At 48.4% G+C, this 17,493-nt stretch overlaps 1 protein-coding gene across 1 annotated transcript in view; it reads right to left on the reverse strand.

The window, feature by feature from the left end:
• Nucleotides 1-17,493, reverse strand: part of VPS4B (vacuolar protein sorting 4 homolog B) — a 516,916-nt gene that overhangs the window by 119,704 nt on the left and 379,719 nt on the right. The window contains exon 8 of the mRNA XM_086965223.1: nt 7,147-7,295. Coding sequence (XP_086821349.1) covers nt 7,147-7,295 — 149 coding nt within the window. The remainder of the gene's footprint in view (nt 1-7,146; nt 7,296-17,493) is intronic.

Here is a 17,493-nt window from a genome sequence, read left to right on the forward strand (position 1 = left end):
AACCACCTCTACCCTTGTTGGTGTATGAGGATTGGGTGTTGTTCTTATAGTATTGCTTGGATTGCGATGCCTGACCCCTTGAGGTGCCTCGGTTATTGGAGCGGCGAAAGGAACCACTCCGAAACTGCTGGGACTGTAGGGCACCCATAGACTTAGCAGTGTCAGTGTCTTTTTTCATCTTTTCAAGGGTTGCATCCACTTCTGGTCCAAACAGGGGGTCTGGATTAACTGTTTGGTTTAGGATGGTAGTCTGTATGTTTGGTTTAAAGCCTGATATTCTAAGCCATGCATGCCTTCGCAGTAGCACGCTAGTGTTTATAGCCCTGGAGGCGGTATCAGCCACGTCCAGTGCGCACTTAATTGAAGCATTGGTGATAAGCTTCCCCTCCTGAATTAACATCTCAGCTCCCTCCTTGTACTGATCAGGTAAGTGCTGTAGAAGTGTTTCTAGGGTGTCATAGTGTGCCCTATCGTAGCGTGCAAGTAGGGCTTGCGTGTTCGAAATGCGCCAAATATTAGCTGCCTGCGCAGCAATACGCTTCCCTGAGGCTTCAAAGACCTTCGATTCTTTGTCTGGGGGAGGAGCATCACCCGTGGTCTGTGAGTTCGCCCGCTTACGTGCGTTGGAGACAACCAAAGAGTCCAGTGGCAACTGTCCCTTGATGTACGTCGGGTCAGTGGGCGCTGCTTTATATTTTTGTCAATACGAGGATTGATGACTCTTGCCCGGGTGGGCTTCTTGAAAACCTCAGGCGCATGCTTTATCACTCCCTTGAGCATTGGCAATGTCTTGACAGTCTTTTCAGCCACTGAGAAAGTGTCAAACAGAAAATCGGCATCCACAGGGTCCGCATGGAGGTCGACATCATGATTGGCCGCAGCTCTCTCAATTAGAGCGTTGAAGGCTGCAGAGTCCTCTGTTGGGGAAGTTTTTGCAGCAAAAACCTGCGGCTCGTGTCCTGACTGAGGGTCCTCAGGGTCGCCTCCAGCAGACCATGGCTCATTGACCTCCTCTGGATCCGAGTAGGCTGGATAATTGTACTCCTCCTCATCCCCGTCACCCTCCCCAGCGTTAGAGTGAGCGGGAGAGAGCTCCAAACCTTGTGGAGATGTAGGCTCCATAGGGGCAGAAACGCCCGCAGAGTCCAACTTCTTTTTAAGTGGAATATGAAAATGCTCCAACACAGTCTCGGGTTATCTTCCTTTTAAGGAGAGAGAGCTTGCCAGTGTTGGCGTCGATGACAACTTCCCGACGCTCCTCCTCTGCCAGTGGCTGGTGCCATGGCTTCGGCACTACCAAGGATGCCTTCGGCGTCGAAACCTGCTTCAAGGGCACCCCGGCCCCATGTTTTGGTGCAAAAGCCTTCGGCGCCGTCTTGGGCGGCAGCGTGTAGTGAATCGGCGTCTGCGCCTTCGCCGGTTTCTGTGGAGGCTTCGGCGCCACATCCTTCGGCTCGAGAGCCCCTGCTTCCTCCTGAATACGCTGAAGGGACTCCGTGACCTTCTTGGTAAAGGAGGGGGAGGGCTGGACCGGCTCGAGTGAATCCTCCGAGTCCGGAGTCGGGTCGGCGACTAAAGGCGTAGTCTTCGGAGCCGACACAGCACCACCCTTGGCTTTGTCGACCGGGAGCGGTGCAGGCAGAGACTTTGGGTCGTCCTGACGCTTTTAGAGGGCTTCTTAGGGTCACCAACCTTCTTGGCGTCGACGCGGCACTTCAGAGCGTCGACCAGCTTCGGCGCCGACGCAGCTGCGTCGGGCGTTTTCGCCTTCGACACAGGGGTCTTCGGGTCGACAATTTTGGCGTGGCTTTTGATCTCGGCGGCCATCTTGGATGTCTTCGGCGCCGAGGCCTCTGTAGCCTTAGATCCCACCAGTGCGACTTGCACTTTCACTTTCGGTTTCGATACCGATGGTGTTGACCCAGATGGCTTCACTTTCGGTTTCTGTACCGGGAGTGGCGCATCACCAATGTCCGTTGCCGGGCCCGGAGGCGGGGCTGTGGGACGAGTATTGAGGTCTTGGGTAAGGCCCGAAGGCGATCCCTCGACCTGGGCCTTATGCTGGGGTTCTGCCCCAGAGTCCGTATGAGGATGCTCTTCTTCCGAGCTATCCTCCACGGTGGCAATGGCCCCGTCGTCGTCCCCTACCTCCTCCACGACTTCCTCGAACTCCTCATCTCCCGCGTCGTAGTCCTCGTCCTCCGACGCCGGGTTAGAGTCCGAAACGTGTAGGATGGTGTCGTCTTCAGCATCTTCCTCAAAGATGTTGGCTGGAGGGGGTGCCGACAACTGGGCCTGCAGCCTTGCGGCCCGACGTAGCTGGAGAGTCTTCTTCGACCGGAACTTGGAGCAGGCCATGCACCTGGCCTCGTCGTGGTCCGGCGATAGGCATCTGTTGCACACTGGGTGCACGTCGAGGTGAGAATACTTTGAGGCGCACACTGGGCACCTCTTAAACGGAGTTCGTTCCATGTTGAAGTAGTCTGGAGCGTCGTGTAGGCCCGTCCGCGCCGACAGCACGTGGAAGGGCAGCAAGTGTTCGGAGCCGATGAATAAACCATCCCGAACAATGAACAATACCGACGCGAGACCTAAAGACCTTTTGGTCTCACTTAAGGAAAGTTAAACAACTATCGATTCAGACAGAGGGAACCGAAACACATCCGAACCCAATGGCGGAAAAAAACAATCTGGGGATGGAGGCGATGCCCATGCACACTGTAGTCCAGGGGAGGAGCCACCTATCTCGTGATACTTCGAAGACTCTTCCAGGACAACAATGTGCAATCATCCGGACCCAACACTAGGCGGCGATCTATGCACAGATATGAATTCAGCAGCCCACATGCCTCGAACACATATATTATTGGGAATTGGGTCAGCTTTGTGAGCCCCTGTATAGTGTACCTTAGGTACCCAGGGCATAGGTGCATCCAAGGCCTACCAGGGGCTGCAGCATGTATTATGCCACCCCTGGCTGGCCATCCACATTGACACAACTGGCTGATCACTCAGCTGGGGCAAGGTCGTGTAATCACCCCTTGCTTAGGTATAGTATCCCTATACCTACCATTACATATAGACACATATCTACCTATAAGTCACTCCTATGGCAGGCCTTAATAATCCTGAAGGCAGAGTGCTTGGTTTTATGTGAGATGGTGCTCTAGCATAAGCTGAGCCTGTCTGCAGCTTTCGGAACCATGTCCTTAATACTGTTCCATGATATAGCCATACCATATACTCTTAAGTGCATTATAATCCTTGCGGTTAATGCTAACTTAGGTTTGGCTTTATCAAAACATGTCGTGTAAGGTGTCATACGCTTTGGAATACTACCCCCTCGCCAGTTCTGGAGACGGGGGTAGCATTCCACCCTTCTAGAGGGAGAAGACATGTTGTTCCTGTTAATCCCGGTAAAGTTAACCAGAGCCTCAGCATCACAAAATGGATGCTGCTGCCACAGACACAAGTCTGACCTCCTGCTGTTGGGAATCCTTCCAGCGAGGGAGGCTTTGACAACAGGTTTCCTGTCTTGGGTGGTGCTAGCACCACCCCAGACAGGCCATAGTGTATTGGGGCAAGTAGGGCTGAATAAAATGACACTGCCTGGGGACACAAGTTGCTCCATGCATAGTCCAGTTAAAACCAGTTGCTGGGGCACTCCAGCACCAGCTGTGGTGCGAAACTGGACAAAGGGAAAGGGGTGTAACCGCCCCCTTCCCTGGTCCCACCCATAGGAGGGACCTAGCAGGTAATCCAGCCCCTTTAAACAGTATATAGGTAGGAGCTGAGTCTAGAGACTTTAGATTATCCTGAACTGAAACTTGAAACGAAACTCGGGACCTTCGATATTCTACTGCAATTAGAAGACTGAAGAATCTCCCTTGGGGTCAAGGAGTGACCACCCTGTGCAAACCGACACCAACAGCGACTTGCCGGTTTGCTTTGTCGACACTCCCGCCGGAGTCCCAGCACAGAGCCAGACAGGAACTGGACTTCCAGACTTCTCTGACCCCGATCCACATCTGCAGCAGAGCTGAGACCTGTGGAGGCGACGAGAGACGTGGGACCAGACATCTTGAAAAACCTGCTTATTGTGCAGCTTCTGAGGCACCCTCGAAGTTGTGCATTAGGGATTGAGAAACCCCAGCCCCGAGCAACATTTGCACCGACGCACAGCCCTGCACACTCCACGAGTGCCGAGTGTGGCCTGCTGTTGCTTTTGAGCTCGACGTGCCTTTCCGGTCATTTGCCCGCTGGCTAGTGGCCTCTGTGAAGGTGAATCTTTGAATCTCCACCGCTGGCCTGGTTGCTCCAGGCTTGCTCCTGCTTCCGTGGAAAAGAGAAGCCCCCCAGACCTTGCTGGTCTGACTCAAAGCGAATATTCAATTCCTGCGTGGGTTGCATTTGCCAAGGCTTGTTGGGTCCAACCCGGGTCCCGATACCGCAGACATCTAGATCCATCGTGGGACAGCTCGATTCCAGCGCCTGGTCTTCGTCGACGCCTCCTGGACCTCGTGGCTGCAGAGACAAGCTTCACGACATCACCTAATTGCTTCGCGACATCGCCTGGTTCCTTCCTGGTCGCTGGCTTGTGACCCAGACTCTGTCCCCTCTGCTTTCAGGTACTCTTCATCCTCGATCCACCCTTGGATCCAACTGGACAGTTCTCTCCTGGTCGCCTGCAGCATCTTTTTACAGGTCTCCATAGGATTCAGCGACGAAACCCGACAACTTGACACCTATGCACCCGGCTCCTGTGGGTGAGGTAACACGAGTACTCCGGTGCTCCTGTGGGTATCGACTATCCAAGTGTCCTAGTTTTCAGTAGCTTTCTCCTAGTCCATCCGTAAGTGTCCTAAATCAACTAGTTTCTGACTCTTACGTTCCCACTGTATCCCTACGGTAACTCGCGTGTGTGTTATGACACTCCACACGCTTCCCGTGGGCCTCCTGCTTCCTAACCTATGGCAGTTCAGTGTAGCCCCAGCGATTCCCTAGGCCTACTCCCTGTTCGTGACGTGGTTCTTATACCACTATTTAGTATATGGTTTGCAACGCCCCTAGGACTCAACTGTATTTTGTGCAACTTATTGTATGATAATTATGTATCTTGTTATGTGCTTGTGCCTCTGACCTCAAAGAGTTCAGAGGGGTTGTGTTAGTAATAAATACATATATATTTTATATATAACCTGTGTGGTGTCCTTTCATTTGGTATTCAAGGGGTTACATATGGTAAAACAGCTGGCTTCACATGCTATCTTAAGTTTTAGCCTAAGACTGCTTTGTCCATGCTACCACTAGGATTGCTGGTCTATAAGGGTGACTTCACAACCATCACCATAAGGGTTGTTTGGACTGATACAGGGTGCCCACTAGAATAGTGGACATCACATATCAGGCCAACTTCTCACAACCCCCACCCCTCCCCCCTTCGGCAAAAAGGCTATCGGCAGGAGAAACGCACAAGAAACATCCCGAAAAGAACGCGTTTCTTCAGCATGAATTGCTGGGCTGTTGGAGGCTTAACGTTCTGAGAACTCGTAGTGTTTGTTCTCGCTGAGCAACTTTCAGGTGCCATTATTCTTTTGCCCAGGCCCCCGCACGAGCTCGTCCAATGCTCGCCATGCCTGTAAGCCCCTTCCTTTTCGGATTGGGGGCGTGTTTTGGTCCGATGACGTCACGGATAGAAAGAACATGAAAAAACACACCCCTCAATCCGTAACGGACGGGGCTTAAAGGGACAGACAGAGCTCTTCTCCAATGGCTGGCCGCCGTTTAGGAAGCCAGCCAATGGAGACGAGCTGGCTCGTTTACCTCCCTACTAGAAGACCTAATTTGTCGCCAGACTCATTACTCTTGCTTATTTCAGGAGTACAATTCCTTTTGTTTTTCTCCAAACAATAGGACCAACATCCCAAATGACATAACAATATTCACAACAGGGACTCTGGATTCCACTCATGAATCCAAACTCCCCTTTCCCACAATAACAGGTAAGAAACTAGCAGTACACTCATAATTTGTTTAAAAGTCATATATTCGTGGTGTGAGAGGATGAATGTGACAGTGTTGCGTCTGGAGGTGTTAAAGTGAACCCTGCACTCGGCAAGCTATGTGTACTCTCAGTCTCACTCCCATACTCTGTTGAGGACACTTCAGTCAACATTTGCCCCATTCTAGGAGATCGCCCTCTGCATTCTCATCAGTTCGTACTGCTTTGAGGAGCCATTACTCAGCTACCCCCCACTCCTGCAGGTTGTCTCTCCATTTCATCCACACAGGTAGTCTGGAGTGTATCCAGTGAATAGCTATCCTCCGTTTCGCCAGCACCAGTCCTAGGAGCGCAAACTTATAGCGCATCCTAGTCCCTTTCTTGGGAGTTGGAAGCCCTCCCAGAAGACAGTTCTTTATAGATGTGTCAATACGCACAGCTGTAATCGTGCTAAGAGATAATATCACCCGGTACCAGTACTGCTGTAGACGTGGACAATTCCATACCATATGCCGAAATGCGGCGGGATCTGTGCCACATTGTGGGCATGCGGAACACCACCTAGGTGTGAACCGTTCTCAACCATTGGGGGGGGGTCAGATATGTGCGGTGTAGGTAATAGAAATGAATTAACTTGAACCGTGCGTTACTTGTAGTTTCTGCTACTTGTGCCAATGCTCTCCTCCACTCACCATCTGTCAACGGGACGGGCAGGGCATCGTCCCATCTCGCCCTGATCCTGTCCAATTTCGCCCCCTGTCCACCTTTAGAGTCGTGTAGATTCAGGGGATGAGCCCCCAACTAGAACATGGGTCCAGCAAGGTAACCAGCGTGCTGGACTCACCTGGTTCAACTGGAAATGTTGTCCACATCTGACGCACGGTACATGATATTTTGGCCTACTGTAGGAATAGCCCCAGAGGCACCTGGAACCAGTTATGTGCTTTTTGAAAAGGCATAAATGTGCCATTTTGATATAAATCCCCTGCTGTCTCGCAACCCCCTTTGTATCACTTAGAGACATCCCAGATCTAATGTCTTTAGGAGTGCTTTTAAGGCTCTACAAAAAAACTACTTTGAGGTGGGAAAATGAGAAACTTTAAACATAAGTAAATTGAATTTAGGTCTTTAGGAGGACATCTTACCTTGCATTTGAACTAGGAATTCGGTTTTAATTCGTCTAGCAGCCTCACTTTCATTTTCACTTCGTGAGCCACACAGAGAATCAACCTCGTCAATGAAGATAATTGAGGGCTTCTGTTCTCTTGCCAGCTGAAATAAGTTCTTTACCAATCTACAATCAAACAAAAAAAGAACAGAGCTTTAAGTCCTAGGGTCAAACTTCAAGCCATGCTACTAATTTCCGCCATACACTTAAAGTTTAATGTAGAAACAGGTCAATGGTAGATATGGATCAAAAGGTCAGTATACTCTGCCCATTGTTCTACTACTTTAATATGGGGCAAGTATGAAATGGAGAAAATTAAACTAATCCAAAAGCACCTCTGTTACGCCCCTGTACCTTGAAACAAGTATATAGACCGAGCAGCGACATTTGGATAGGTCTGACACTTTCTACGAACCCAGATTTACCCTGCACTGCAATTAAGTTCACTGTGGGGAGGGTCCGAGGGGTTCAGGTGTGCTCATAATTTATGCCTGACAAAATAATGTATAATCTTAATACTTTCAATTATGCTGCCAAGACAAGTAACAACAAACATGTTAAGAATCTTTGCCAAATCCAAATGTTATAGGTTTGTTATTTTTTATTTAGGATTAAAGAACAAGTTACTTACCTTCAGCAAATGTCTTTTCTGTTAGAGACTCCATTTAAGTGTGGAGTGCTCATGTTGTGAATTTACCTAAGCACCAGACTGAATCTGGAAATTACGTGTAGCAATTTCCTCATGCATTGAGAGGTAGCGCCATACGGCGTCACACCAGGTACATCCTGTGAGAAGTTGGCCTGCCATATGCTGTTCACTATTCTAGTGGGCACCTTGCACCTGTCCAAATGACCCTTCTTGATGGTAGGTTAAAGACAACCTTTATAGAAAGCTATCCTAGTGGTAGCTGTGGAAAGCAGCCTTCGGGCTAAGTCTTGGAGGAATGTAAAGCAGCTTGTTTTACTAGTCTCTAATCTTGTGAATGACCAAATGAAAGGAGAACCACACCAGGTATATATATAAAATGTATGTATTTATTCTAAACACATCCTTCTAGTCTCTTTAAAAGTACATTCAGTAAACTTAAAAAGCACACAGTAAATTAGCACAATATACGTTAAGCCCTAGGGGCGTACCAAACTATATATTAAGAAAGTGGTATGAGAACCATGACTGAAATAGAGACCAGGCCTAGAGCCTGTACAACCGCTGGGGCCACCAGGAACCAACCAAGGCAGTGACACAGGGGACCCACGGGGCACGCGTGCAGAGTCTGAACACAGCCGCTTATCACCATTAACTTGTTTGGGGAAAGTCGCGGTTGGAATTTTAGAGATGAAGACACTAAGAAGTGGACTTAAAGAAAAACCTTTTCGAACTAGGAGGTTCTAGAGTCAACACCCACGGGAGCACCAGAGTACTCGAGTTACCGCACCCAGGGAAGCCGGGTACATAGGTGTCTTTTCGTGTTGGGGTTCGTCGTCGATTTCAATGGCGATCTGCTGCAAAGTGCTGTTGGTGTCCAAGTGGAAAGTGTCCGGGTAGATCCAAGGCTGGATCGGAGATGTGAAGAACCTGAAGGCAGAGGGGACAGAGTCTGAGTCACTTGCCAGTGACCAGGAAGGCGATGAGCGGATGCCCACCGATGTTAGGTGCTTGCAGGTGAAGACGGTGAAGCTGGGCTCTTCAGCCAATAGGCGTCGACGACGACCAGACGCTGGATTCGAGTTGTCCCACGAAGGACGTCGAGTGCTGCAGTGCCGGTTTCAGGATTGGACCCAACAGCAACCCACGCAGAAAGCAGAGATTGGCTTCGGAACCAGCAGGGTCTGAGGGACTCACCCTTTGCTGGGGAGTCAGGGCACATCTGGAGTAACATGCAAGCCCAAAAGAAAGTAGAGTTACCTTTGTGGGGACCCACCAGTCGATGGACCAGGGATCGCGAAGGGGCCTCGAACAGAAATGCTAGAAGCGAGCTCATGGAACACTTGAGGAGTGTAGGCCCACAATCTTCGGTGCAGATGGTGCTCGGGGCTTGGACTACAAGTAGCCCAATGCGCAACTTCGGGAAAGCTCGGGAAGTCGATGCACTAGCAATTGTGCACAGTGTCCAGGAGTTCCGGTCCCACGTCACTCGTGAGGGCTGCGGGTCTCAGCTTTGCTGGGATCTTGTGTCAGCCTCTGAGAAGTCTGGAAGTCTGTGTCCTGAATTGAAAATACTTCGGAGTCCGGCGGGAGCTCCGGAAATGCAGACTGGCAAGATGCTTCTTTGGTGCCTGTTTGAACAGGGGAGTCACTCCTTGACCCCAAGGGAGATTCTTCAGTTCTATAGTCGACAGTGTGTCGAAGTTCCAGGATTCAGCTTCAGAGTTTCGGCCAGGTATTATCTAAAGTCCTTGCCAGGGTTCCTTTACTCATACTAAGAAAAGGGGTTGGACTTACTCTAGGGACCCACCTATGGGAGGATCTAGGAAGTGGGGTGGCTACATCCCTTTCCCTTTGTCCAGTTTCGCCCAAGAGCAGGGGCTGAGCGCTCCTGCAACCGGTTTGAACTGGGGTATGCACAGGGACACCTATTGTGGCCCCAGCACGGTCTGAAAAAGCATTTTCTGAATGCACCTACCCAACCCAAATACACTAAAGCCTGTCTGGGATGTGGTTATACCTCCCTGTGACAGGAAACCTATTGTCCAGGACTCCTCTGCTGGGAGTTTCGTCCAGCAGCAGGAGGTCAGACCCGTCTATGGCTGCAGCATCCATTTTGTGATGCTAGAGCACTTTGAAACTATTACTGGTTAAGTCAGGGTGGACATGTCTCTCCCTCTAGAAGGGTGGAATTCTACCCCCGCAGCCAGGACTGGCAGGGGGTGTAGGATTCCAAAGTGTTTGACACCAAACACAACATGTTATCATGCAGCCATTCCAAAGTTAGCATTAACCGCGAGGTTATAATGCACTTAAGAGTATATGGTCTGGCTGCATCACATAACAGCCTCAGAGAATAGGCTCCGGAAGCTGCAGTGGGGCTCTGGTCATGCATGGGCACCCTCTCACACAAAACCAAGCACTCTGCCTTCAGGTTCAATAAGGCCTGCCAAAGGAGGGACTGATAGGTGTATATGTGTCAGTGAGTGATTAAAGGTAGATATAAGTAACCAATATCTTAGTAAAGGGTGCATGCACCACCTTACCCAGGCTGCAGTAGCAGTCCTGTGGTGCCATTTTGGAAGGCTTCCCAGGGGTGGCATAATACATGCTACAGCCCCTGGTAGGCCTCTGGGGTACCTATGCCCTAAGTACCTAAGGTACCATATACTAGGGACTCACAAGAGTAACCCAGTAACCAATCTGGAGTGTACCTAATGTACATGCAATCAATTTAGAGAGGAAGTAGCTAGGCCGGGCCCCTGAATAGCAGGATCCCAGCCAAACTAAGTCAAAAACCTTCAAAACACCAGGAAAAAAGTGGGGGCAACCATGTAGTCAGATTCCACCTTCCTACACATCCTGCCACAGATGTGACATTGGGCCCCTGATATATGTGTTACCTCTAAGCGCTAACATCAGTTTCTTCATGATCTCTGTCCAGACCGAAGGACTCAGATTCACTGAAACTGGAATGCAGCAGTTTTCAAACTTCCAGATTGGGATCTTATTAATGGGCTGCATGAGCCCATTCCACAGAACGTGGAGGAGGGTAGGTCGCTGTGGAATCTGGGGTTAATCTGTACCGGAAAAGGAGTTACAGAATGTAAACTTGGTAATTCCGATAGGGACTTCTAATCACAGATTTGTCTACTTGTGAATGGATAGCAAAGCAGTAATGCACCAGGATGTGGGTCTGTGGAACAGGTCAGACCAGGAAAACCTGAAGAACCGTTTCGGTGAAGTGCTCATCCCACCGGATCTTGCTGTCCAAGTAGTAAGTGCTCTGTGAACATGAAGGATGCCCACGTACCTGCCTGACAAATGTCCAGAAATAGAACACCTTGCATCAGCGCCATTGTAGCAGCCTTTGCTCTGGTGAAATTAGTGCGTAAACATTTTAGGGGATGCTTCTTGGCTAGCCCACAGCAAACCTTGAAGAATAACTGCAGGAAGCGGGCTCTTTATATAGGGGGTCCAAAATGAGGCACACCGTGAAAAGAGACCCGGCAACCCTCATTGGTTGACAAAGGCAAAAATGTTAACACTGAGTGCAGTCTTTTGTGGTAGTGTTGGCGAGCAGTTTAGGATTATTAGAGGCTAGTGCTAGGTAGTGCGAAGCATTTGTTGTACTAATAGAGGCAAAAAATGAAACACATTCAAGAATAAACCCAAGACCAAGAACTCAGTCATCAGGCAAGTACTTTTTTAAAGATCGATATTTAAAGGTAAGAAAAATGTGCACTTAAAGGAAAATGCTACTTACCAGAAGGCATCTGTTCTTGGCATGTGGGCTGCTGACATTCATATCTGTGCATAGATCGCCGACTAGTGTTGGGTCCGGATGATTGCACCTTGTTGTCCTGGAAGAAACTTCGAAGTATCACGAGATAGGTGACCCCCTGGACTACAGTGCGCATGGGCAACCTCTCCATCCTCAGATTGTTTTTTGCCATTTTGGCAGAGAAGGAGATAGTAAAGTAAGAGATGGCCATGCAAAAGATAATGCTGCTACAGGCACCGGGGAGGAGGGCGGGCGATATGAATGTCAGCAGCCCTACATGAAAACAGAGGGGTTTACCAGCTTAGTTATGTGGCTGCACTGGCAATCCGAGTTACCAGAATCTCGGGGTGGATGAGTCACATCAAGACAGCATATTTCAAAAAAAGTGAACACTATATGTATAGGAAAAACCAACAAAGTACAGATCATTCATACATGGTTGACAAATCCAGAACAATTAGCAAAGGGTTACCATCAAATTGACTCAATGATCAGTCCTATCATATGGCCAAACCCCGGTGCAAATCAGGCTAGTTCCCTGATCGTTGGGACATCAAGCGCCGCACCATTTGTTGCTGGTCAAGGATTTGGTCCACCCACACAAACGAACCAACAATGATGGCTGATCTTTGATGGTCAAGTGAATAACAGTGCAACAGAAAAATAGTGACTTTAAAATAGGATGGAGTGTCCTCCTATTTCTAACTTTATTCTACGGACGAACCACACCTCCTAATTAAAAACCTAGAACAGTGCAAGAAAGACAGTAAACAAATATCTGTCTAATAACGGGCCAACGTGTTTCTGCCTATCGGGTATTTAATCCCATGGCATTCGTCAGGGCCTCTGTTCTTTCAATAGTTGCACTTAGTAGTGATGAAAACAGAAGAAACACCACCACCACCAAAGTGGAAAAAGTAAATAGTAAAAGGGTTGAATACGATACAACCTGTACCAACCGAAGACATTAACCCTCCATGTCAATTAGGAAATGCGAATTCCTTCATGGTAGGGAAATGGACCTCACCTCACCTGGACCTTGCTCAGGTTCTACGAGATCCCGCACTATGCGTCGGTACCTCAAGCTCACATCTGAGTCTTGGGGGAGGCCCCCCCAAGACTCAGATGTGAGCTTGAGGTACCGACGGAAGGAATTCGCATTTTAAAGTCACTATTTTTTCTGTTGCACTGTTATTCACTTGACCATCAAAGATCAGCCATCATTGTTGGTTTGTTTGTGTGGGTGGACCAAATCCTTGACCAGCAACAAATGGTGCGGCGCTTGATGTCCCAATGATCAGGGGACTAGCCTGATTTGCACCGAGGTTTGGCCATATGATAGGACTGATCATTGAGTCAATTTGATGGTAACCCTTTGCTAATTGTTCTGGATTTGTCAACCATGTATGAATAATGTGTACTGTGCTGGTTTTTCCTATACATATAGTATTCACCTTTTTTTGAAATATGCTGTCGTGATGAGACTCATCCACCCCGAGATTCTGGTAACTCTGATTGGCAGTGCAGCCACATAACTAAGCTGGTAGACCCCCCTGTGTTTTTGTGTTATATATATGTAAGTAGCTGGGGATAATAATCAGGTATGGGTCTTTAAATCATATATCCCTTGGACCCTCTCTGAACGGTTTGGTTGTTGATTAGCAGCCCTACATGCCAAGAACAGATGCATACTGGTAAGTAGCATATTCCGTTCGAGGCATGTGGTCTGCTGAATTCATATCTGTGCATAGACTGAATAGCAGTATCTCCTCTAGCGGTGGTTACCTGTGCCAGCTGCAGCAGTTTGAAAAAGAGTTTTGAGGACAGCCTGGCCTACAGCAGCTTGCTGCTTTGCTTGCAGGTCTACACAGTAGTGTTTTGTGAAGGTGTGTATAGTAGTCCATGTGGCTGTTCTACATATGTCTTCAAGAGGATTATTTCCTAGGAAAGCCATGGATGCCCCCATTTTTCGCGTAGAGTGTGCTCTCTGGGGGACAGTTAAAGTGCGTTTAGCCTTTTGATAGCATATCTGAATGCATTTAACGATCCATCTGGCTATTCCTGACTTTGATATTGGATTTCTTTTATGTTGTGGTGAAAAAGCAACAAATAATTGCTTTGTTTTCCTAAATGATTTTGTTCTGTCCACATAATAAAGCAGAGCTCTCTTTACATCCAGTGTGTGTAGGGCTCTTTCAGCTACTGACTGTGGATTTTGGAAGAACCCTGGCAGTTCTATTGATTGATTAATATGGAAGTTGGATATGACCTTAGGCATAAACTTAGGGTTTGTTCTAGGAAACACCCTGTTAGCATGTACTTGCATGAAGGGTTCCTGAATGGTTAGTGCTTGTAACTTGCCTGCGTGAGGTAATGGCAATTAAGAATGCCACCTTCCAAGTTAGGAATTGCAGTTCGCAGGAGTGTAGAGGTTCGAAAGGAGGTCCCATGAGTCTGGTAAGTACTATATTTAGATTCCAGACTGGGGAAGGTGGGTGTCTTGGAGGGATCCCTCTTTTAAAACCCTCCATAAAAGCTTTTATTCCTGGTACTCTAAACAGTGAAAGGTGTTGCCTGTTTTGAAGGTATGCTGCTATAGACGCTAGGTGTAGCCTTATGGAAGAGTACGCCAAGTTGCATCTTGGAAGATGCAGCAGGTAACATATAATGTTCTGTATTGAAGCGTCTAAAGGGTTGATTTGGTTATTGTTGCAGTATAGAACAAATCTCTTCCATTTAGCTGCATAGCATGCTCTTGTAGTTGGTCGCCTTGCCTCTTTAATGATGTTCATACAGTCTGGAGGCAAGTCAAGGTATCCAAATTCTAAGACTTCAGGAGCCAGATCGCTAGGTTCATCTGATTGGGATCTGGGTGTCTGATTTCTCCATGGTTCTGAGTTAGAAGATGGGGTGCGAGGCGCAGCCTTTGATGAAGAACTACTGAAAGTTCCAGGAACGTTGTGTACCATGGCTGTCTCGCCCATGTGGGAGCAACTAGGATCAGTGTGAGTGACTGTTGCCGCAGTTTGCGTGCCACCAGCGGAATCAGTGGTGCTGGGGGAAAAGCATACACAAATCTGCCTGACCAGTTCATCCATATTGCATTGCCTTGTGACAACGGATGAGGGAACCTGGCGGCAAAGTACTGGCATTTTGAGTTTTTCTTTGTGGCAAACAGGTCTATCTCCGGGTGCCCCCACTGCCTGAAGAATGGTTGGAGAACTTGGGGGTGAATCTCCCATTCGTGTAGTTGCTGGCTGTGCCTGCTGAGCAGGTCTGCAATCTGATTGTCTTTCCCTGGGAGGTGTTCTGCCAGGAGAAAGATATGCTTTGGAATTGCCCACTTCCATATGCTCTGTGCTAAGTGGGACAGCTGTGGAGAGTGTGTTCCTCCCTGTTTTTGGATATAGTACATTGCTGTCATGTTGTCCGTCCGGATCAAGACAGTCTTACTGTAAAAGTATTTTTGGAATGCTTTCAGGGCTAGGAATATTACTAGCAACTCTAGTTGGTTGATATGCAGTTTCTTTTGTTTGTTTGTCCAGAGCCCTTGTACTGTGTAGTGAAGGAGGTGGGCTCCCCAGCCTGTAAGTGATGCGTCCGCTGTTAGGACTAGTTGTGGAACCGGCTCTTGGAACAGTCGACCCTTGGAAAGGTTTTGTGGGTTCCACCACTGCAGAGAGTTGTGAGCGCAACTGTCTACCAACACTAGGTCTTTTAGTTGTCCTTGAGCCTGGTTCCACTGCCGTGCTAGGCATTCTTGCAATGGACGCTTTTGAAGTCTGGCATGGGGGACAATGAATATGCAGGAGGCCATCATGCCTATGAGCTGCATGAAAACTCGGGCTGGAAGAGAGTGTTGTGGCAGAAATTTGCGAATGAGCATCTGCATGCTGGCTATCCTCGCTGAGTTTGGGTAAGCCTTTGCCACGGAGGTATCTATAGTCCCTCCCAGATATTATTGTATGTGGGATGGTTGTAGATGCGATTTTGTGTAGTTTATGGAAAACCCTAGTCTGTGTAGCAGCTGGAGTGTTTGAGATGTGTCTTTTGCACACTGTTGGTACGATTTTGCTTGTATGAGCCAATCGTCTAGGTATGGGGAACACATGGATGTGTTGCCTCCTGAGATGTGCAGCTACTGTGGCTAAGCATTTTGTAAACACTCTTGGAGCAGTGGTCACCCCGAAGGGAAGAACCTTCAATTGGTAGTGTTGACCTTCTATTGTGAACCTGAGATATTTCCGGTGAAATGGGTGGATGGGTATATGAAATATGCGTCATTGAGGTCCAATGTTGCTAAGAAGTCTCCTTGCTGTAGCAACGGGAGCACTTGCTGTAGTGGGATCATATGGAAGTGCTCTGACAGTATGTATTGATTTAGGGGTCTGAGGTCCAATATTGGTCTGAGGGAACCGTCCTTTTTGGGAATAAGGAAGTATAGGGAGTATACCTCTGTCCCTTGATGTTGGAAAGGGACTGGTTCTATGGCCCCCTTTTCCAGAATGCATTTCACCTCTTGTTGCAGCAGGGTGATGTGTTCTTTGGACATAGGACGGTGTCTGGGTGGTATGTTCGGTGGGGTAGAAGTGAGTTCTAGGCAATAACCATACTGGATAATTTGTCTCACCCACCTGTCCGTGGTAATTGTGTTCCAGACAGGTAGGAATTGTTGGAGTCTGCCTCAAAACGCTGTTAGGTGGTCTGGAGGTAGCGTGATGAAGTCACTGTTTTGTGGCAGTGGAGGTTCTGGTGTTGTTGCCGCCACATACTCTTCCCTTATTATTGTTGCCCCTATAACCTCCTCTGTTGGAGTTTTTGTTAAAGGAACCTTGGGTTTTGCCTTTGTTTGAAGTTGAGGTCTGTGAAGTATTGCCTCGTGTAGCTGCTCTGTATGAGGAGCGTCGAAAGGAACCTCTGTGTTGCTGAAACTGCAATGCACCCATTGATTTCGCAGTTTCGGTGTCTTTCTTCATTTTATCTAAAATGGTGTCGACTGCGGGGCCAAAAAGGAAGTCTGAATTGACTGGCTGGTTAAGAATGGTGGAGTGCACCTCGTTCTTAAAGCCGGAACTACGCAGCCATGCATGTCGTCGTAGTAAAACGCTAGTGTTAATAGACCTGGCTGCGGTGTCGGCTGCGGCAAGCGCACATTTGATGGAGGCGTTTGTAATAAATTTTCCCTCCTGTATGAGGTCATTGGCTTGGCCTTTAAAAGGCTCAGGCAGGTGTTGCATTAAGCTTTCAAGCTGGCCATAGTGCGCCCTGTCGTAACGAGCTAGCAGAGCTTGTGTATTGGCAATCCTCCATGAATTGGAGGCCTGTGATGCTACCCTTTTACCTGAGGCCTCTAGTATTTTTGACTCCTTATCAGGAGGAGGAGCCTCCCCTGTTGTCTGTGAGTTGGCCCTTTTGCGTGCATTAGCCACTACCAGTGAGTCTAATGGTAACTGACCTCTGATGTATGTATGGTTTGTAGGGGCTGCTCTATACTTCTTCTCAATCCTAGGATTGATTACACGTGCCCTGGCTGTATCTTTAAATATATCAGGCACGTGTTTTAACACTCCCTTTAGCATAGGTAGTGTTCTGTCGCTTTTTTCTGAAGTAGAGAAGGTGTCAAATAAGAAGTCTTCTTCTACAGGGTCATTATACATGTCTACGTTGTGGTACTGCGCTGCCCTGTCTATTAGTTCGTTGAAGATGATGGTGTCGTCAGTAGGTGACAGCTTAGTCCATACTAATATAATAAAGAGAGAGCCCAAACCTTCGAGGCGGGTAATCTCAGGAACCACAGCACCAATCACAACGCCCAATACAGCGTTGCAGCAGAAGGACATAGGCTATGCAGACGCCCACCATATACATTTAAAAGGTAAAAGAACCGTGCCAGC

The sequence above is a fragment of the Lissotriton vulgaris genome, chromosome 4_1 (genome assembly GCF_964263255.1).
Source record: "Lissotriton vulgaris chromosome 4_1, aLisVul1.2, whole genome shotgun sequence".
NCBI lineage: Eukaryota > Metazoa > Chordata > Amphibia > Caudata > Salamandridae > Lissotriton > Lissotriton vulgaris.